The 14,385-nt window shown below is 57.8% G+C and overlaps 1 protein-coding gene across 1 annotated transcript; it reads left to right on the top strand.

Annotated features, from left to right (window-relative positions):
* Nucleotides 1-11,237: 11,237 nt before the first annotated feature.
* Nucleotides 11,238-12,801, top strand: LOC141920342 (neuronal acetylcholine receptor subunit alpha-10-like). The gene is made up of 3 exons (XM_074817050.1): nucleotides 11,238-11,291; nucleotides 11,591-12,123; nucleotides 12,269-12,801. Exons 2-3 carry the CDS (start codon nucleotides 11,616-11,618, stop codon nucleotides 12,751-12,753), a joined length of 993 nt encoding a protein of 330 aa, XP_074673151.1. The 5' UTR covers nucleotides 11,238-11,291; nucleotides 11,591-11,615; the 3' UTR covers nucleotides 12,754-12,801.
* The last annotated feature ends 1,584 nt before the right edge of the window (nucleotides 12,802-14,385 follow it).

The raw sequence follows: 14,385 nt of genomic DNA, 5'->3' as shown, positions 1-14,385 counted from the left end.
ATAATCATCCAACGTACCGTTCAGCTGAGGCTAATCCTGTGAGTCTCAGAAAGAGATCCCATGCGCTTTGGTGGCGCGAAGTGGCCGGAAATTCAGTTATTTATTTCTTCTGAACAGACCGCTGTCACTTCCCACATGAGGGTGTTGATTCCCTTCAGACTCTAAGCAAAAATGGCAATTACTGATTCCTCAGCACTAAGGTTGGCTTTGAAGGTGCCCAGCACACCGACAGATCAGCCTGACCCCGCTCAGCTTGAGCGAGCCAAGCAGGAGCACAGCACGGAGCCTGGCAGCCCAAAGAGCCCTCGTCTCAAAGATGTGACACAGGGAATTTTTGGAACTCATCAGGAAATGGGAATAAATTCGGGGTTGTTTCTCTGTTTTATTGGAAAAAAGCTTACAGGAGGAAAAAACATGGTGTTTTGATCCATTTGAAGCCTGAGCTGTGCTCGTGGATCTTTGCCCTCAAGTTCTACTTTGTGTTTTATTTACTCTTTTTTGAAAAAACAGTAGTAGGTGGGCAGTTGTTTCATTTCATGAGAATCTGCCTGTATGTCATGGATTAAACTGCTTCAGAGGAAAACCAGCCTCCTCCCCTCCAGCACGGCTGTGGTGAGATCAGACTGACCAAGATAAACCCAACTCCTGAGAGAGGTGAGTGTTGGAAGGAAATGTAGCAACAAAACCCAAACTTCTTGAGGCTGCACAATACTTTACCTCCACCCAGCTCTGAGACAGCTGTGGCTGGAGTGGACCCTCTGTGCTAACAGGTTCTTCTTGTTACTCCTGCGCTGATTTCCACAGTGAAATTTCCTCTGTCTGAACAGGCTGCTTCATTCACACTGTCAGAGCCACAGGCACGTGCAGCTGGCACCTCAGCTGGGTCTTTCTCAGCTAGGAAACAAGCGCTGAGACGGGACAGCACTCAAAACCCAACCAAGGTTGCTTCAGTACCTTATATTCACGCAATGTGAAGCCACAAAGCAGGTCTGATCCTGCCATGGATCAAGGGGACAGACACACCAAGGAAAGCGTGGCTCCCTGCTCTCACCCACACGCTTCTGTCTTGCCTGGTAGGAAGGGAGCTGGGAGCCTGCGTGTGAGTCCACCGCCCTGGTGTGCTCTGCAGGGAACCCAGGACTGGACCAGAGATTTGCTGCAGAGATTTGCATCTTCTCTCAATCCAGAGCTGACACGCTATGTGATGTCTGGGTGCTGACCCCTCTTCTGGACCAAAAGGTCCAACCTTCCTTTCAGCAGGCAACAGAGTTCAGGCCTCTCTTTCAAAGCAGCCATTGATGAAGCTGATGATTATGTATCTGACCACGTAGCTGGTAAAGCTGGGCAAGTCTTGAGTTCACGTCTTCCCTTTGGAGGAGGGATTCACACTTGTGCTCCCCATCACCCAAGGAGCACTGTCCCTGGCAGGCTGCAAGTGTCCTCAGGAAGGAGGCTCTCTCCAGTTCTCCTGATGAAGATCTCCTGGTTTTCCCAGTCCTGCTGGTGTGTGCTGTGTGCTTTTGTACTGGTCTGGGCCCTGAGAGAAGACATCCTGAAGATCCTGACGGTGCTGTGGTGCCAGGCTGCCCAGCTGGCAGCACTCCTGCTGTGAGTGGAGAGCTGTCAGGCTTGAGGAACATTTCTGGCCAAAGCAGAGGAAACCATGAGGGTGAGGTGGAGGCCCTGAGCCATGGGCTGAGCTGCACAGAAGTATTTTAACCCTGCCAGGGACAAAGACCTGGGCTGCTCTGTGACTCTGGCTCTGAGGCCCCTAGGCTACAGGGAAAGTTGTGAGCGTCTTAGGTATCTTGGGCATTTCTTACTGGATCCAGTCTGTGAGGAGAAAATACAGATGGAAGAGTCTAATCCTCGGCCTCCTGGTTGTTTTGTGCCTCGTAGCACACTGTGCTAATTCCCCAGCTCTGATTGCTGGTCTCTCAGTTGCCCTGGGGCAACTGTTCGAAAAGCTGTACCATAACTGTTTGCATAGCTGTGCCAAAACAAGACCACCAAAATTACCCAAGTTAAAAAGACCTCTTCCATTTCCCTCCTTCGGGTGGAATTACAGTTAATTCCTTGACCCAGAAACATCTGTGGAAATGCTGTTCACTTGAAGAGGCTGTTTGATTTTGACTGTCTCTCTTGCGAGGTCCAGGGCTTTGCACTGCCCCAGGAGTACAGCCGGGCTCTGGCAGATGGCGTGAGATGAAGACAACCGCAGTCACCAAGCAGAATGACTCTTTCTTCCTTTGGTTTCCTCCCATGATGAGCTTCCTTTTTGTTCCTGACTTAGATGCGATTGCAGTCACCCCACAAAGACTTCATGCGGTCTTTCAGAGGGGGTCACCAGCTTAGTGGGTCACTGGACAATTCACAACCCATTCCCACCCTGCAAAAGTGTTCTGGGTTGAACAGAGTTGACTCGGCTGAACCTGCATTTGAAATCTGTCCCTTTCTCCACTCTCCCTGCTGCGGTGGTGGGGGATAGTCCTGGTTCAAGGGGTATTTCCTTCTTCCGAGGAACCTGTTCCATTCAGAGTTTGGAAGCAGCTGGCTCCAGGTGCGGCGTGATGGCCATGGCCAAAGAGTGGCAAGGCCAGTGCCTCAGCCATGAAAAACACGCACGTTAATACTGAGAGCCAGGGAGAAGCTGGTGTGCGGCAGAGGACCGGGGATCTAGCCCAGCATCCCCTGGAAGACGCAGAGGAAAGGAGGCGGAAGTGCTATCAAGAGCAGAAGATGACTCAGCGGCTGGATCGGGGGAACTGTGGGAGAAATACTGACTCTTTCACGGAGAGATCACAGCTTTAAGTCGAGCTCTTTCAGCAGCTGCTACTACTGCTGACGCTGAGCCTGTGCGAAGGCGGCAGCAGTCTGTCTCCCAGAAAACCCGCACCACTATTTCTGCTCCTTATTTGGCTGCCTGCTTTTCCCAGCAAACGGGCCAGGAGAGCACAGGCACTAACTGGGAAAACAGGGTGACAGTAACGGGGGTTTTAGGGGATGCAGTCATCAAAGATAACCTGGAGAGGGAGATGGAGCCATTCCTGAAACTGCTCCCCCCTTCCACCTGGATGCTGTTCAGCCTGGGGGGGACAGAGGACCCCTCTGTGTCCCTTTGTACCATTCCCCCCCTCATGCCTTCATGCCCACTGGCCTTCAGCACCGGGTGGGAGCCTGACACCTTCTTCTGCCTCCTCGCAGTGAGTCCTGGTTGTAGTGGGAGCAGCATGGGGGATGTCTGGATTCTGTAGGGACCGGTGTCTCTTGGGCACCCACGTGCCAAGGCCTTTGGGGCTCAGCCTGGCTCGGTTCCTCTTGCAGCCCCTCTGCCACAGAGCAGTGCCCTCTCTCCATCTCCAAACTGGGGGACACCTCCTTCCAGTTTACCCCATGGCTGCAGATTGGTGGAGCCGCTGGGATTCTGCAGGGTGCACAAAGCAGCCGGAGCCCCGTGTCCGCTTGGGCGCGGGGCAGGTCTCCCACCCATCTGGAGGGCTCAGGGGAGGCTGTGCCCAGCGAGGCTGGCTCTCCCCTCGAGGGCACGTGGGGCTGATGCTGTTCAGAGGCCAGAGCATCTCTGTAAAGGGCCAAAAGGGACCCCGCTGCCCACCCAACAGCTCAGGCTGCAGGTTGCTGCTGGGGCAAATTTCCTCCTGGTGGACAGAGGGTGTGGGACAGTCAGGCCAAGGTGGGGGGTCACAGCTCCCGGGTAACCCCAGCCAGCGTGGGGTACGTGAATGGGGGGGTGATGGGGCTGCTTGGTCTGGCCTGGGGGGCTACGAGTTGCCCTCGGGGCTTCAGCCGACTGGTCCCGTTGCAGTGCAAGATGTGGGGACGTGGGACAGGACAGGGCTGGTCACAGTGACAGCGCTGGGTGCTCTGGGCTGAGACTGGCCAGGCTGGAGCCCTCGCGTCCCCCGTGGTGAGCAGGGAGCGAGCAGTGGGGCCGGGACACTTGCACAGCCCTGCCGAAGGCTGCCCAGCACCCCTTGTCCTCGGCCCCATCCTCGTTCTCCTTCCTGAGACCCCCCTGGTCGCGTCTGTCAGCGTTTGGGGTGGGGAAGGTGGAGGGGAGCGGGGCCTGCACAGCTCCAATACCTATAAAACCTGACTGGAAGTGGGTGGGGGTGATTGATAACTGCAGTAATTGCCTGGCGGGCCCCGTGGCTGGGACATGGGTGCTGCGGGTGCGTGTACAAGGCAGCCCCGCGGGAGAAGGGCAAGAGCAGCACCCTGGGCCAGGAGATTTGATCATCCTGTGGCAGGTTTACTGCAGTCCCTGGTAGCATTTTAACTCCCCATCCACCCTCGCTCACCTCCCCAGGGAAGTGCTGCACATTTATCACCTCCTGCGTTCAAAGCAGCGGGGAGACGGGTGGCATGGCCCCATTTTGTAAGCAGTTACAACCACCTTTCCATTGCTGTGGGTGATGGGGGATGAGGACACTGGTAGCGGGAAGCCCTGGGAGGTGTGGGGATGGCAGACGCTGCCAGGGGCACAGGGCACTCCTGGCACAGCCTGGCAGGCTCAGCAGGATTCACTAGGTCTTGCACAAAAGCAGACATCCCGGTGTCCTGGGGCTGCATGTGGCCATGAAACTGCCCCTCAAAACATCTCGGAGACCCTGTGGCATTGCCCTGGGAGAGCCACCCTCAGCCAGGCCAGTGCTCCGGCTGCTCCGCAGCCCTGGGAGGAAGGGCTGGAGCTGGGAAATGGGCTGGATTTCAGGATTTCTGCAGCCCCTGAAGACCGTAGAGATGGAGGAGCATCTCTCCTGGTTTGGTGGGGGTTTACAGGTCACTGTCCTGGTGGCTGTCCCTGTTGTTCAGGAAGGGCGGTGTGAGTTGAGGAAAAGGATGCCAGGCAGGACAAGGAAACACTGGTGCAGCCTCCTCGAGCCTGGGCAGGGCCACTGCACCCCAGAGGGTATTTTTGTTTAATTCAAAACTGGCTCCTTTTCTAAAACAAACCCTCACGCTCCAGTGAGAGCGAAGCCTGGGCAGTCCAGCCTTTGGCTTGTGCTGCGCGGGAGATCAGGTCTGATCTCCTCAGCTTTGTGGTGTGTGAATCATAATGCTGCTTCGTCACTGAGCGACGCTGCCCTGCCGTGACCCCCGGGCTGGGGGAAACTGAGTCACAGCAGCGCTGGGCTTGTCGGAGGCAGGGCTGGGGTGAGGCCCCGCGGGCTGCGCGTGCCTGGGCTGAGAACAACCGTTTGCCTCTGTTGTGACACTGATGCTAAAAGAAATTCCCCAGGTGACAACATCCCTACTAGACCCTCCAGCCAGGGGCACCCCTCTCTCTCTTGCTGATCCTCCTCTCTCCAGTCCGACCGTGCTGGGGAGGGTGGGATCTATCCTGGGGGGCCCTGGGGAATGCTGCAGCCCTGGTGGCAGAGGGGACCCCAGGGAAGGACTGTGTGGCTGGGGCAGCCTCTGCGGGGGGGTTAGGGGGTCCCTCCATCCTCCCCAGGGCGACAGGGCCTGTGCCCCAGGAGGCTGGTGCTGGTGGGAAGGATTGCAGCCCCACACCCTGCCGGGAGCTGGCAGGTCCCTGTGGCAATGCCAGCCAGGCCCTGGCAGCAGAGCAGCTCTCCCGCAGCCTCTCCGGGGCCCTGCCGAGCTGCTGGCCGCTGCGGCTGCTGTTTGATAACAAACGAGGCCCAAGATCCCCGTTCCCTCTCCCCATCACGCTCACCCCCCTTCAGCAGGCAGGGCCGGGGTGCAGGATCTGGGGCTGGCAAGAGGGGCAAGCCCCCATCGCACTGCTGGCCCTCCCCCCGACTGTGCCAAGCGATGGCCTGCATGGCCCTCACAGCACCATGTGTCCCCTCGCCATGAGCATCCCCCGGCCCTGAGCATCCTCCAGCCCTGAGGATCCCCCGGCCCTCATAACTGTGTCTGGCACCCATTGTGACTGTCCCAGTTCGTGGGGTTTTAGGACCTGCTTTATAAGCCCATTGGTGCGTTCCACAATCCCATTCACTTGGGGATAGGATGGAATATGGAAAATCCACTGGATTCCTTCATCCCGAGCCCACTCTTGAACCACCTTAAAGTGACGACCATTGTCTGATTGGATTGATCTGGGCTTAGGCAAGCAGCTAAAACAGCGTTTTAACCCCCTCACCGTATTTTCTGCAGTTGCTTGAGATACAGCTTCTGCTTGGGTTAGGCCCAACGCTATTTCCACCCCCACCAATACAGAGCGTTTTCCCTCAGAGAGCCAGAAAGGGCCAATATAATCCACCTGCCAGGCGTCCCATAGTCCCTGGTTGTCTCTTAGGTGTAGGGGTTGGTCCTTAAGAGGGTGGTGCTCTCCCAGCCGAGTACGACATAGACCACACACTGAAATAAGGGTATTGCACAATTCCGGACCATCCCCTGCTTATTGCCTCTTTTACATCCGTGGTTGTTAAGATCTGGTGGGCTTGTTCCTGTACGGTTGCATCAGTTCAGCTATGACCGGTACTGCAGCTGTTAGAGGACCTGTATTGGCATTTCATCATCAAGAGTCAGTGGTTAGTTAGGGCAAATAAATAAAACCATTAGATTTACGGACTGGCCACACTGGGGAGTTATAGGGTGAGTGAGTTGGGATAATTATCCCTTGTTCCTGCAGCTCTGCTATGACCAGAGTGATCCCCCCCCAGCACCTAACGGTAAGGCGTAAGGTTTCACATGCACAATTTTAGAAGGAGGAAGCGCAGGCGCTTGCTGTAAAAGTCTTACAGAGGCAGTTGGGGACCCAAATTTCCATTCCCTTCCTTTTGAATCCACCCAGGCTTGTCCCTTCAATAGGTCAAGTCCCAGGACATTTGTGGGGAAATTTCCCAGGATCATAACAGCCTCTCTTGCACCAGGCAACCAGCATTTTACCTGAGCAGTCGACTGTGGCTTAGAGTCCCCAAAACCATCTGTAACCCAGATCTGCTTTTTGTCAGCAATTGTGCCATTGTGCTTGGCAACATCAGCTCTGAGTGCTGAGATCTGAGCCCCCCTATCTACTAGAAATGTAACTGGAGTTTTAAGGAGGCCAAGGGGAAAGGTGATCAACAAGTCTCCGTTACAATTTTCTGCAAGCCTCCTTAACTGCACCCCCCCCGCCACCCCCACCCCCCCCCCCGCTCACTTACTGGGGACAAGGTGTCTGGTTTCCCGACCCTAAATCAATCAAGTCCTCTTCAGGGGCAGTTGGTGTTTGAGAAGCAATTACCACCTTCCTGCCAGGTTTCAGTTCTGTCCCTCCAGTCTCCCTAAAGGTCTGCTCGGTTGAGGGGGGCACCTGCCTTTCGTCTTTCCGGGCTCCAATGAGCTTTTCTAAAACTGTAGTAGGCATATTGTCCATTAACTCTCGGGGAATCCCCAGTCCAATTCCCTCAACCCACAAGAGGTCTCTCTTTGCCCTTAATACTCGCGGAGAGGAAGGAGACGGATCTTCCTGCTGTTCCTCTCTGCCTACCGAGGGCTTAGGTTTACCCCTTGGCCCGGTAAGGCTCATTCTCTGGATGTAATTTATTAAGTCTTGAGCTTACTGGGTCCTCCCCCTGCCTGTCTCCCCCCTCGCGGGACTAATACATCCCGCAAACGATCTTGTAGTTCTAACGCATCTAATTTCAAAGAGGCCGGCAAGCCCCGAATCAGGGGAGTCATTTGATCAGGATTAGCAATTAACAGCACCCGGGAAGGCTGCTGCGGAACCGAACGCCTGGCATGCGTTAATTGGAGACAAGCAGCCTTCTGCAGACTTTCAGTCAAATGATTTATGGTTGGGGTCTCAATACATACTGGATCCCCCCCTTTCCAAGGGATCCAGACCCCCAGCCCAATAAGCAGCTCGTTGAGTTAACGACCACGGCTCTGTCTGGTCATTAGTAATTAAAAAAACCCCTGACCCCCAGTACCCCCGGGCCTCATCTGCTGATAACAAGATTCGGTCGCCACCAGTCAGATACCCTCCACACGTACTCAGTCCCGGTTTCCTGAGCTCCTCGGGTGTATTTCTCCCAAATTTTCGCAAGCTCCGTCACTGAAAATGGTGTCATTCAAATGGTGACCTGCGGAGCTTCTCCACCCTGGCCATCGGTGGTCTCTGTTTTAATTAATGGTTTTAAATTTGCCCCCTCGTTTTCAGGGTGAAAAATTTCTTGGCTTATCTCTAACTCCTTTGTTGGATACGAGGGTCTGGCTGCTGATTTTGCCAGACTCGTAACTCCCTGTTCACTCTCCAGAACAGAGCCGAGATCTGTCCGGTTGCGGATTTCTTGTTTTTTCTCCTCTAATTCAGACCGTAAGATTTTTTTTTGGTCCAAGACACCCGATGGAGCCGTGTGGAGTCACTGACTGGTGTTATGCTCAGCAGCTAACTGGCTTTGCAAAAATTCAATTTGCTTCTGCAAGTGTTTAGCTTTTTGTTCATGAACATTACGTTCCTTGGCCAAATGATCCTGGAGAAATTGTGCCTGATCTTGCAAGGATTTGATAAATTCCTCTTCTAATTCTCGGCGAAAATGTTCCTCTTTTTGGGCTGCAGTCAGTGCTGCCCCTAATACAGCGCACACCGTAGCTTTTCCTTTCCTGGTTGCGACCCTTGCCCCTCCTCAAGCAGACTGATACAGCTTGCCACTGCTTCTGCATTATGCCAATTATTATGGGCCCAGACCATTACTGGAGGAGTAGGACAAGCCTCGTACTCCTGCAGTTTCTCAAAAATAGGGGAGCAGTCAAGCACCGACATTTCCCGGCCGCTCATGGCTGCCACTGCTTGAACCTCTCCTGGCTTAGAGCTGAGAGGTCACTTCCAGGTTCTCCCCGTCCGAGTTTGTTGGATGGAGAATTGGTATTTCTTAAGACAAGCCTCAAAGTCCAGCTATTTATGAACTTCCCACAATGTGCTAATTGGACACATGATAATTGGCTAAGTATATAATGAGTTGTGGCAGGCAATACAGTGTGCCCTGCACTGCTTCATGGAAGCGAAGGAAAAGGGGGACAGGGGAAGGGGGGAGATGGAGAGAATAGAGGGAATGGCGTGGGGTTCACGGGTCTGGGCTTCTGCGCTGATCCCGCCAGGGGTTCCAGGAGGCAGCCGTCTTCTTCGCTTGCAGCCGTCCTCTTTCCTTCACTGCACTCTCCAGCCCCCCCTTTCTTCCCCCCCCTTGATTTATACCCACTGCCCTTGGGTCCGTCCCCTAGGCCGACCCACATCCCTACGTATCCCATGTACGGGAGGGGTCGGGTGTTTCCTGGGGTGATGTAATTAGCATGATCATGTCAGCCCTCGTTAGCATATTGAGGGTGTTAACTTTAACATGCATGTGGGGGATAACGAAGCAAAGGGCATTCACCGGACAGATGCCCCTTGAAATCTGGCCAGGTGCCCCAGAGCAGAGCCGTCCTGTCTCCACAGGGCTCCCTCCTCCGGCTGCACCCTGTGTTACTGGGGCAGCCTCATCAGCTTCCACCTCCCACCATCCACCCTGGGCCCGTAGTTTTGTTACTTGCGAGTGTTTGAGGCACTCCTCAGCTCGAACGGCCTCCACCCCCCCTGCTCTCTTTCATCGCTTTCTCAGGCTGTTTTTCTCAGCTCGTGGTTCTCACAGAGCTGTTGTCACAAGTCATGAGCTTCAACAAGGCCAAGTGCCAGGTCCTGCACTTGGGACACAACAACCCCCTGCATGGCTACAGGCTTGGGGAGGGGTGGCTGGAGCTGTCTGGAAGAGAAGGATCTGGGGGTTCTCACTGACAAGCAGCTGAACAGGAGCCAGCAGCGTGCCCGGGTGGCCAAGAAAGCCAACGGCATCCTGGCTTGGATCAGCAATAGTGTGACCAGCAGAAGCAGGGAGGTGACAGTCCCCCTGTGCTCTGCACTGGTGAGGCCACACCTGGAGTGTTGTGTCCAGTTTTGGGCACCTCAATACCAGAGAGATCTCGAGGGGCTGGAGCGAGTGCAGAGGAGGGCAACGAGGCTGGGGAAGGGCCTGGAGAATAAATCCTGTGAGGAGAGATTGAAGGAGCTGGGACTGTTCAGTGTGAGGAGGAGAAGGTGAGGGGAGACCTCATCACTCTCTACAGCTCCCTGAAAGGACGTTGTAGAGAGGTTGGTGCTGGTCTCTTCTCCCAGGGAATTAGTGACAGAACAAGAGGGAACGGCTTTAAACTGCAACAGGGGAGGTTCAGACTGGGCATGAGGAAAAAATGTTTCCCAGCAAGAGTGGTCAGAGAGTGGAATAGGCTGCCCAGGGAGGGGGTGGAGTCCCCCTCCCTGGGTGTGTTTAAGGGCCGTTTGGATGAGCTGTGGGGGGATGTGGGGTAGGGGAGAACTTTGTAGAGTCAGGCTGAGGGTTGGACTCGATGATCCCGAGGGGCTTTTCCAACCTGAAGGATTCTGGGATTCTGGGATTCTATGAGCCAGCAGTGCAGACGTCTGCGCTGGGCACAGGGATGGGCACAGGGACGGGGCAGGAGAGGCAACGCTGTTCCTTCCCCAAGAGAGAGAAAAGGCTGGAGCCAGGGGGCCGGGATGAATGAGCGTGTCCAGAGAAGGGCAACGGAGCTGGTGCAGGGTCTGGAGCACAGGTGTGATGGGGAGCAGCTGAGGGAACTGGGGGGGTTTAGTGTGGAGAAGAGGAGGCTGAGGGGAGACCTCCTGGCCCTCTCCAACTCCCTGAGAGGAGGGTGCAGAGAGGGGGGATGAGTCTCTTGAGCCAAGGAACCAGCCCCAGGACAAGAGGGAATGGCCTCAAGCTGCGCCAGGGCAGGGTCAGACTGGCTCTTAGGAAGGATTTCTTTGCAGAAGGGGTTGTTGGGCGTTGGAATGGGCTGCCCAGGGCAGGGGGGGAGTCCCCATCCCTGGAGGGGTTGAAGAGTCGGGCTGACCCAGCGCTGAGGGATCTGGTGGAGTTGGGAACGGTCAGGGTGAGGTTCATGGTTGGACTGGAGGAGCTTCAAGGGCTGTTCCAACCTCGATGATTCTGGGATTCTGTGACTCAGATCTCTCCACCCCCACCCCAAAAGCAGCACCCTTGAAGGCAGCTCAGCCCCTCCGGAACCCTCGCAGAGTGTTGGGGACTGACGGGGGGGTGTGGGTGGCACCAGGGTCTGTCCCCTGCACCCACCCGCTGCCCTCGGCAGGACGAGAGGAACCAGGTCCTCACCACCTACCTGTGGGTCCGCCAGGCCTGGCTGGACGCCCACCTCGCCTGGGACAAGGACACCTACGGCGGCATCGACAGCATCCGCATCCCCAGCAGCTACGTCTGGCAGCCGGACATCATCCTCTACAACAAGTGGGTTGTGCTGGACACACACACCCCCCCCCGCCCCCAACGGCTCCCGGAGCTGGGAGGGCTCAGGCTGGGACTGGGGAGGGGCTGCACGGGAGGTATTTCCAACCTTGGGGCTGCACGGGGCGGGTCCCAGTGTGGGTGATGAGGGTGGGGGGGGCCAGCACCACCGAGCCCACACTTTGGGGGGCAGGGTGATGCAGGGAGGGGACACAGCGTTGGGGGCAGGCGCTTGGCCCTGCAAAGCCCTGGCCCACGTGGGGCTCGGGGCCATCCCGGCCCTACGGCCGTCCCTCCCCCAGCGCTGACGACCGCTTCGGTGGCTCAATGGAGACCAACGTGGTGCTGCGCTCTGACGGGCTCATCATGTGGGACTCGCCTGCCATCACCAAGAGCTCCTGCAAGGTGGACGTCTCCTACTTCCCCTTTGACGGGCAGCGCTGCCGCCTCACCTTTGGCTCCTGGACCTACAACGGGAACCAGATTGACCTCCACAACCGCCTGGACACCGCGGACCTGACGGATTTCGTGGAGAACGTGGAGTGGGAGGTGCTGGGCATGCCGGCCACGAGGAACGTCATCACCTACGGCTGCTGCTCCGAGCCCTACCCTGATGTCACCTACACCCTGCTCCTCCGCCGCCACGCCTCCTTCTACATCTTCAACCTGCTCCTGCCCTGCATCATGGTCTCCTTCCTGGCGCTGCTCAGCTTCTACCTGCCAGCCGACTCGGGGGAGAAGGTCTCACTGGGGGTGACGGTGTTGCTGGCCCTCACCGTCTTCCAGCTGTTGGTGGCAGAGAGCATGCCGCCCTTGGAGAGCGTCCCGCTCATCGGTGAGCCTCGACAGCACCCAGAACCCTCCCATGGGACCCACGAGGGGATGGATGGGCAGCACCCATGCGAGGGTGGCTGTGGCGTGGGGAGGGGAGGGTGGGGGTCTCTACCCCTTCGCAGCATCCCTGTCCGTTGCCCACGCAGGGAAGTACTACATCGCCACCATGACCATGATCACGGCCTCAACTGCGTTGACAATCTTCATCATGAGCGTCCACCACTGCAGCCCGGGGGCCCGGCCCGTGCCCCCCTGGGCCAGGCGGCTCATCCTGCACCACATGGCCCGGCTCTGCTGTGTCTACGAGGTGGGCGAGAGCTGCAAGAGCCCCCGGCGGGCTCTGGGCGAGCGGGCAGACGGAGGGGACGCTGCAGGGCTGGGGGAGAGCCCTGGCGAGGGGGAAGTGGGTGCTGAGGCCAGAGGTTGTCCCCGGGACCGCTGCCTGTGCCACCACGATGGGCTGCTGAGGAACGTTGGCTACATTGCCGGCTGCTTCCGACGCCACCGAGCCGCCCAGTGCCGGACCGGCGAGTGGAAGAAGGTGGCCAAGGTGATGGACCGCTTCTTCATGTGGGTCTTCTTCCTCATGGTCTTCCTCATGAGCGTGCTGGTCCTGGGCCAAGCTGCCTGACGGCCCCCTGGACGCATCACCCTGATGCACCCACTGCCCACAACCCCCCCGCCCGCTCTGGGGACGATGGTGGCCATGGGTGTCCCACGAGAGTGGCTCGTCCCTGGCCCCCCCATAGCTGCAGGATGGGAGCTCCACCAGCACCAGGCAAGAGGAACCTGACAGCGGGACCGCCACCCCAGCCAGGGCCACATCATCCCATTCCACGTCCCACCCAAGAAACCCAACAAAAACCAAATAAACCCTGGACTGTGTCCTCCCTCTCCTGCCGGGGGGCTGGGGGCTGGGGAGGTTGCGGGGTGTCACTGCCCTGAGGGCTGGCGGGATCCTTCCGTGAATGGGGCTGTGCCCAGCCCTTGTGGCGCCATCTGGAGCTCTGCAGCGGAGGGGGGGTGAGTGGGCAGAGCATTTCCCGCGAGGATTGGTGCAGCTCAGGAGGGGTTTCCCATCCCCCAAAACAAAGCCCTGTGGTGCCCCGAGTTCTAGCTGCTGCTCCCGGGGGTGCCGGTCCCTGTCTGGCCCCGCTCCGTGTCCCCCCAGCATCTGCTGCCCTACCCAGCCAGAGAGACGCTCTGCTGCATGGTACCTGGGGGCATATAGCTGGTGGGGGCATACCAGGGGGTCGGCCCCTGACCCGCAGCCCCCAGGCTCTGGAGGGGGTCAGGAGGCAGGGTGCAGGCAGGCACAGTCCCTGCCTGCTCTGGCAGGAGCAGCTCTGGGCCAAGAAAATGTCCCCATTGTGGTGCTTACGGACGCGGGGCCGGACAGAGGGGACGAAGCCCGGGGGAGCTCGGAGCCAGGACCTGGGGGAGACCCGGCAGAGGAGGGGGAGGTCAGCAAAGGGGAGGTTTGGCAGTGGGACGGGGGAGAAGGCGCATCAAGGGCTGGGTGGAAGAACCACGGCACCAGGGATGGAGAAAAGATCATTTAATTTTTTATGGTATAAGGTGGGGTCAGCCCAGGGAGGTTCCCAGCCCTACACCCCCGTCTGCTGTCTCCAGGGTGCCCGTTGCTCCTCTGGGACCAGCGTTGTCACCTCGGGGGCTTGGGGAAGCAGCAGCAGCAGGAGGACTGTAAGCACCATTCCAGCAGGCCTTGAGACACCTCCAGAGCCGGGCACTTCTGTCCGGTGCCACGTTGTTCCTCCTGATCTTGTCCCCATCCACAGCCTCGTCTGTGTCCAGGAGCCCCCGTGGCAGCTCCACTCTCTGCCCATTGAGCCACATTTTGGCTCCTGGCTGCAGCAGCTTCGCCTCCACCTCCCTGCAGGTGGGGGGCTGGAGGCCCTCCTTGGGGAGGGTCCCATCGCCGCCCGCTGTTGCGACCAGCCCCTGATTGTCCTCGGGGCACTCCGGGATGCAGAAGCAGCTGTCCCCTGATGAAATGGAGCCACTCGTCGAGGAGTGTATCCAATGCGGCTGATACAAGCGCTGCCTGGGCGGGTCACAGAAGAAGCTGTCCAAGGAAACGGAGCTGGACATCAAGGGGGGGCTTGAGGAGTACATCCTCCTGGGTAGCCGCTGCCACAGGTCGCCCGTGCTTGGCGCCTTCGCGATGGCACTGCAGAGGAGCAGAGGGGAGTGAACCTGCTGCACCGAGCCGGCCCCTCCGGCGGGACGGGCAGGGCACGGG

Source organism: Strix aluco, chromosome 2, assembly GCF_031877795.1.
Source record: "Strix aluco isolate bStrAlu1 chromosome 2, bStrAlu1.hap1, whole genome shotgun sequence".
Classification (NCBI taxonomy): Eukaryota; Metazoa; Chordata; class Aves; order Strigiformes; family Strigidae; genus Strix; species Strix aluco.
Note: the sequence above shows the minus strand (reverse complement) of the source record. Positions and strands in the feature narration are given on the sequence as shown.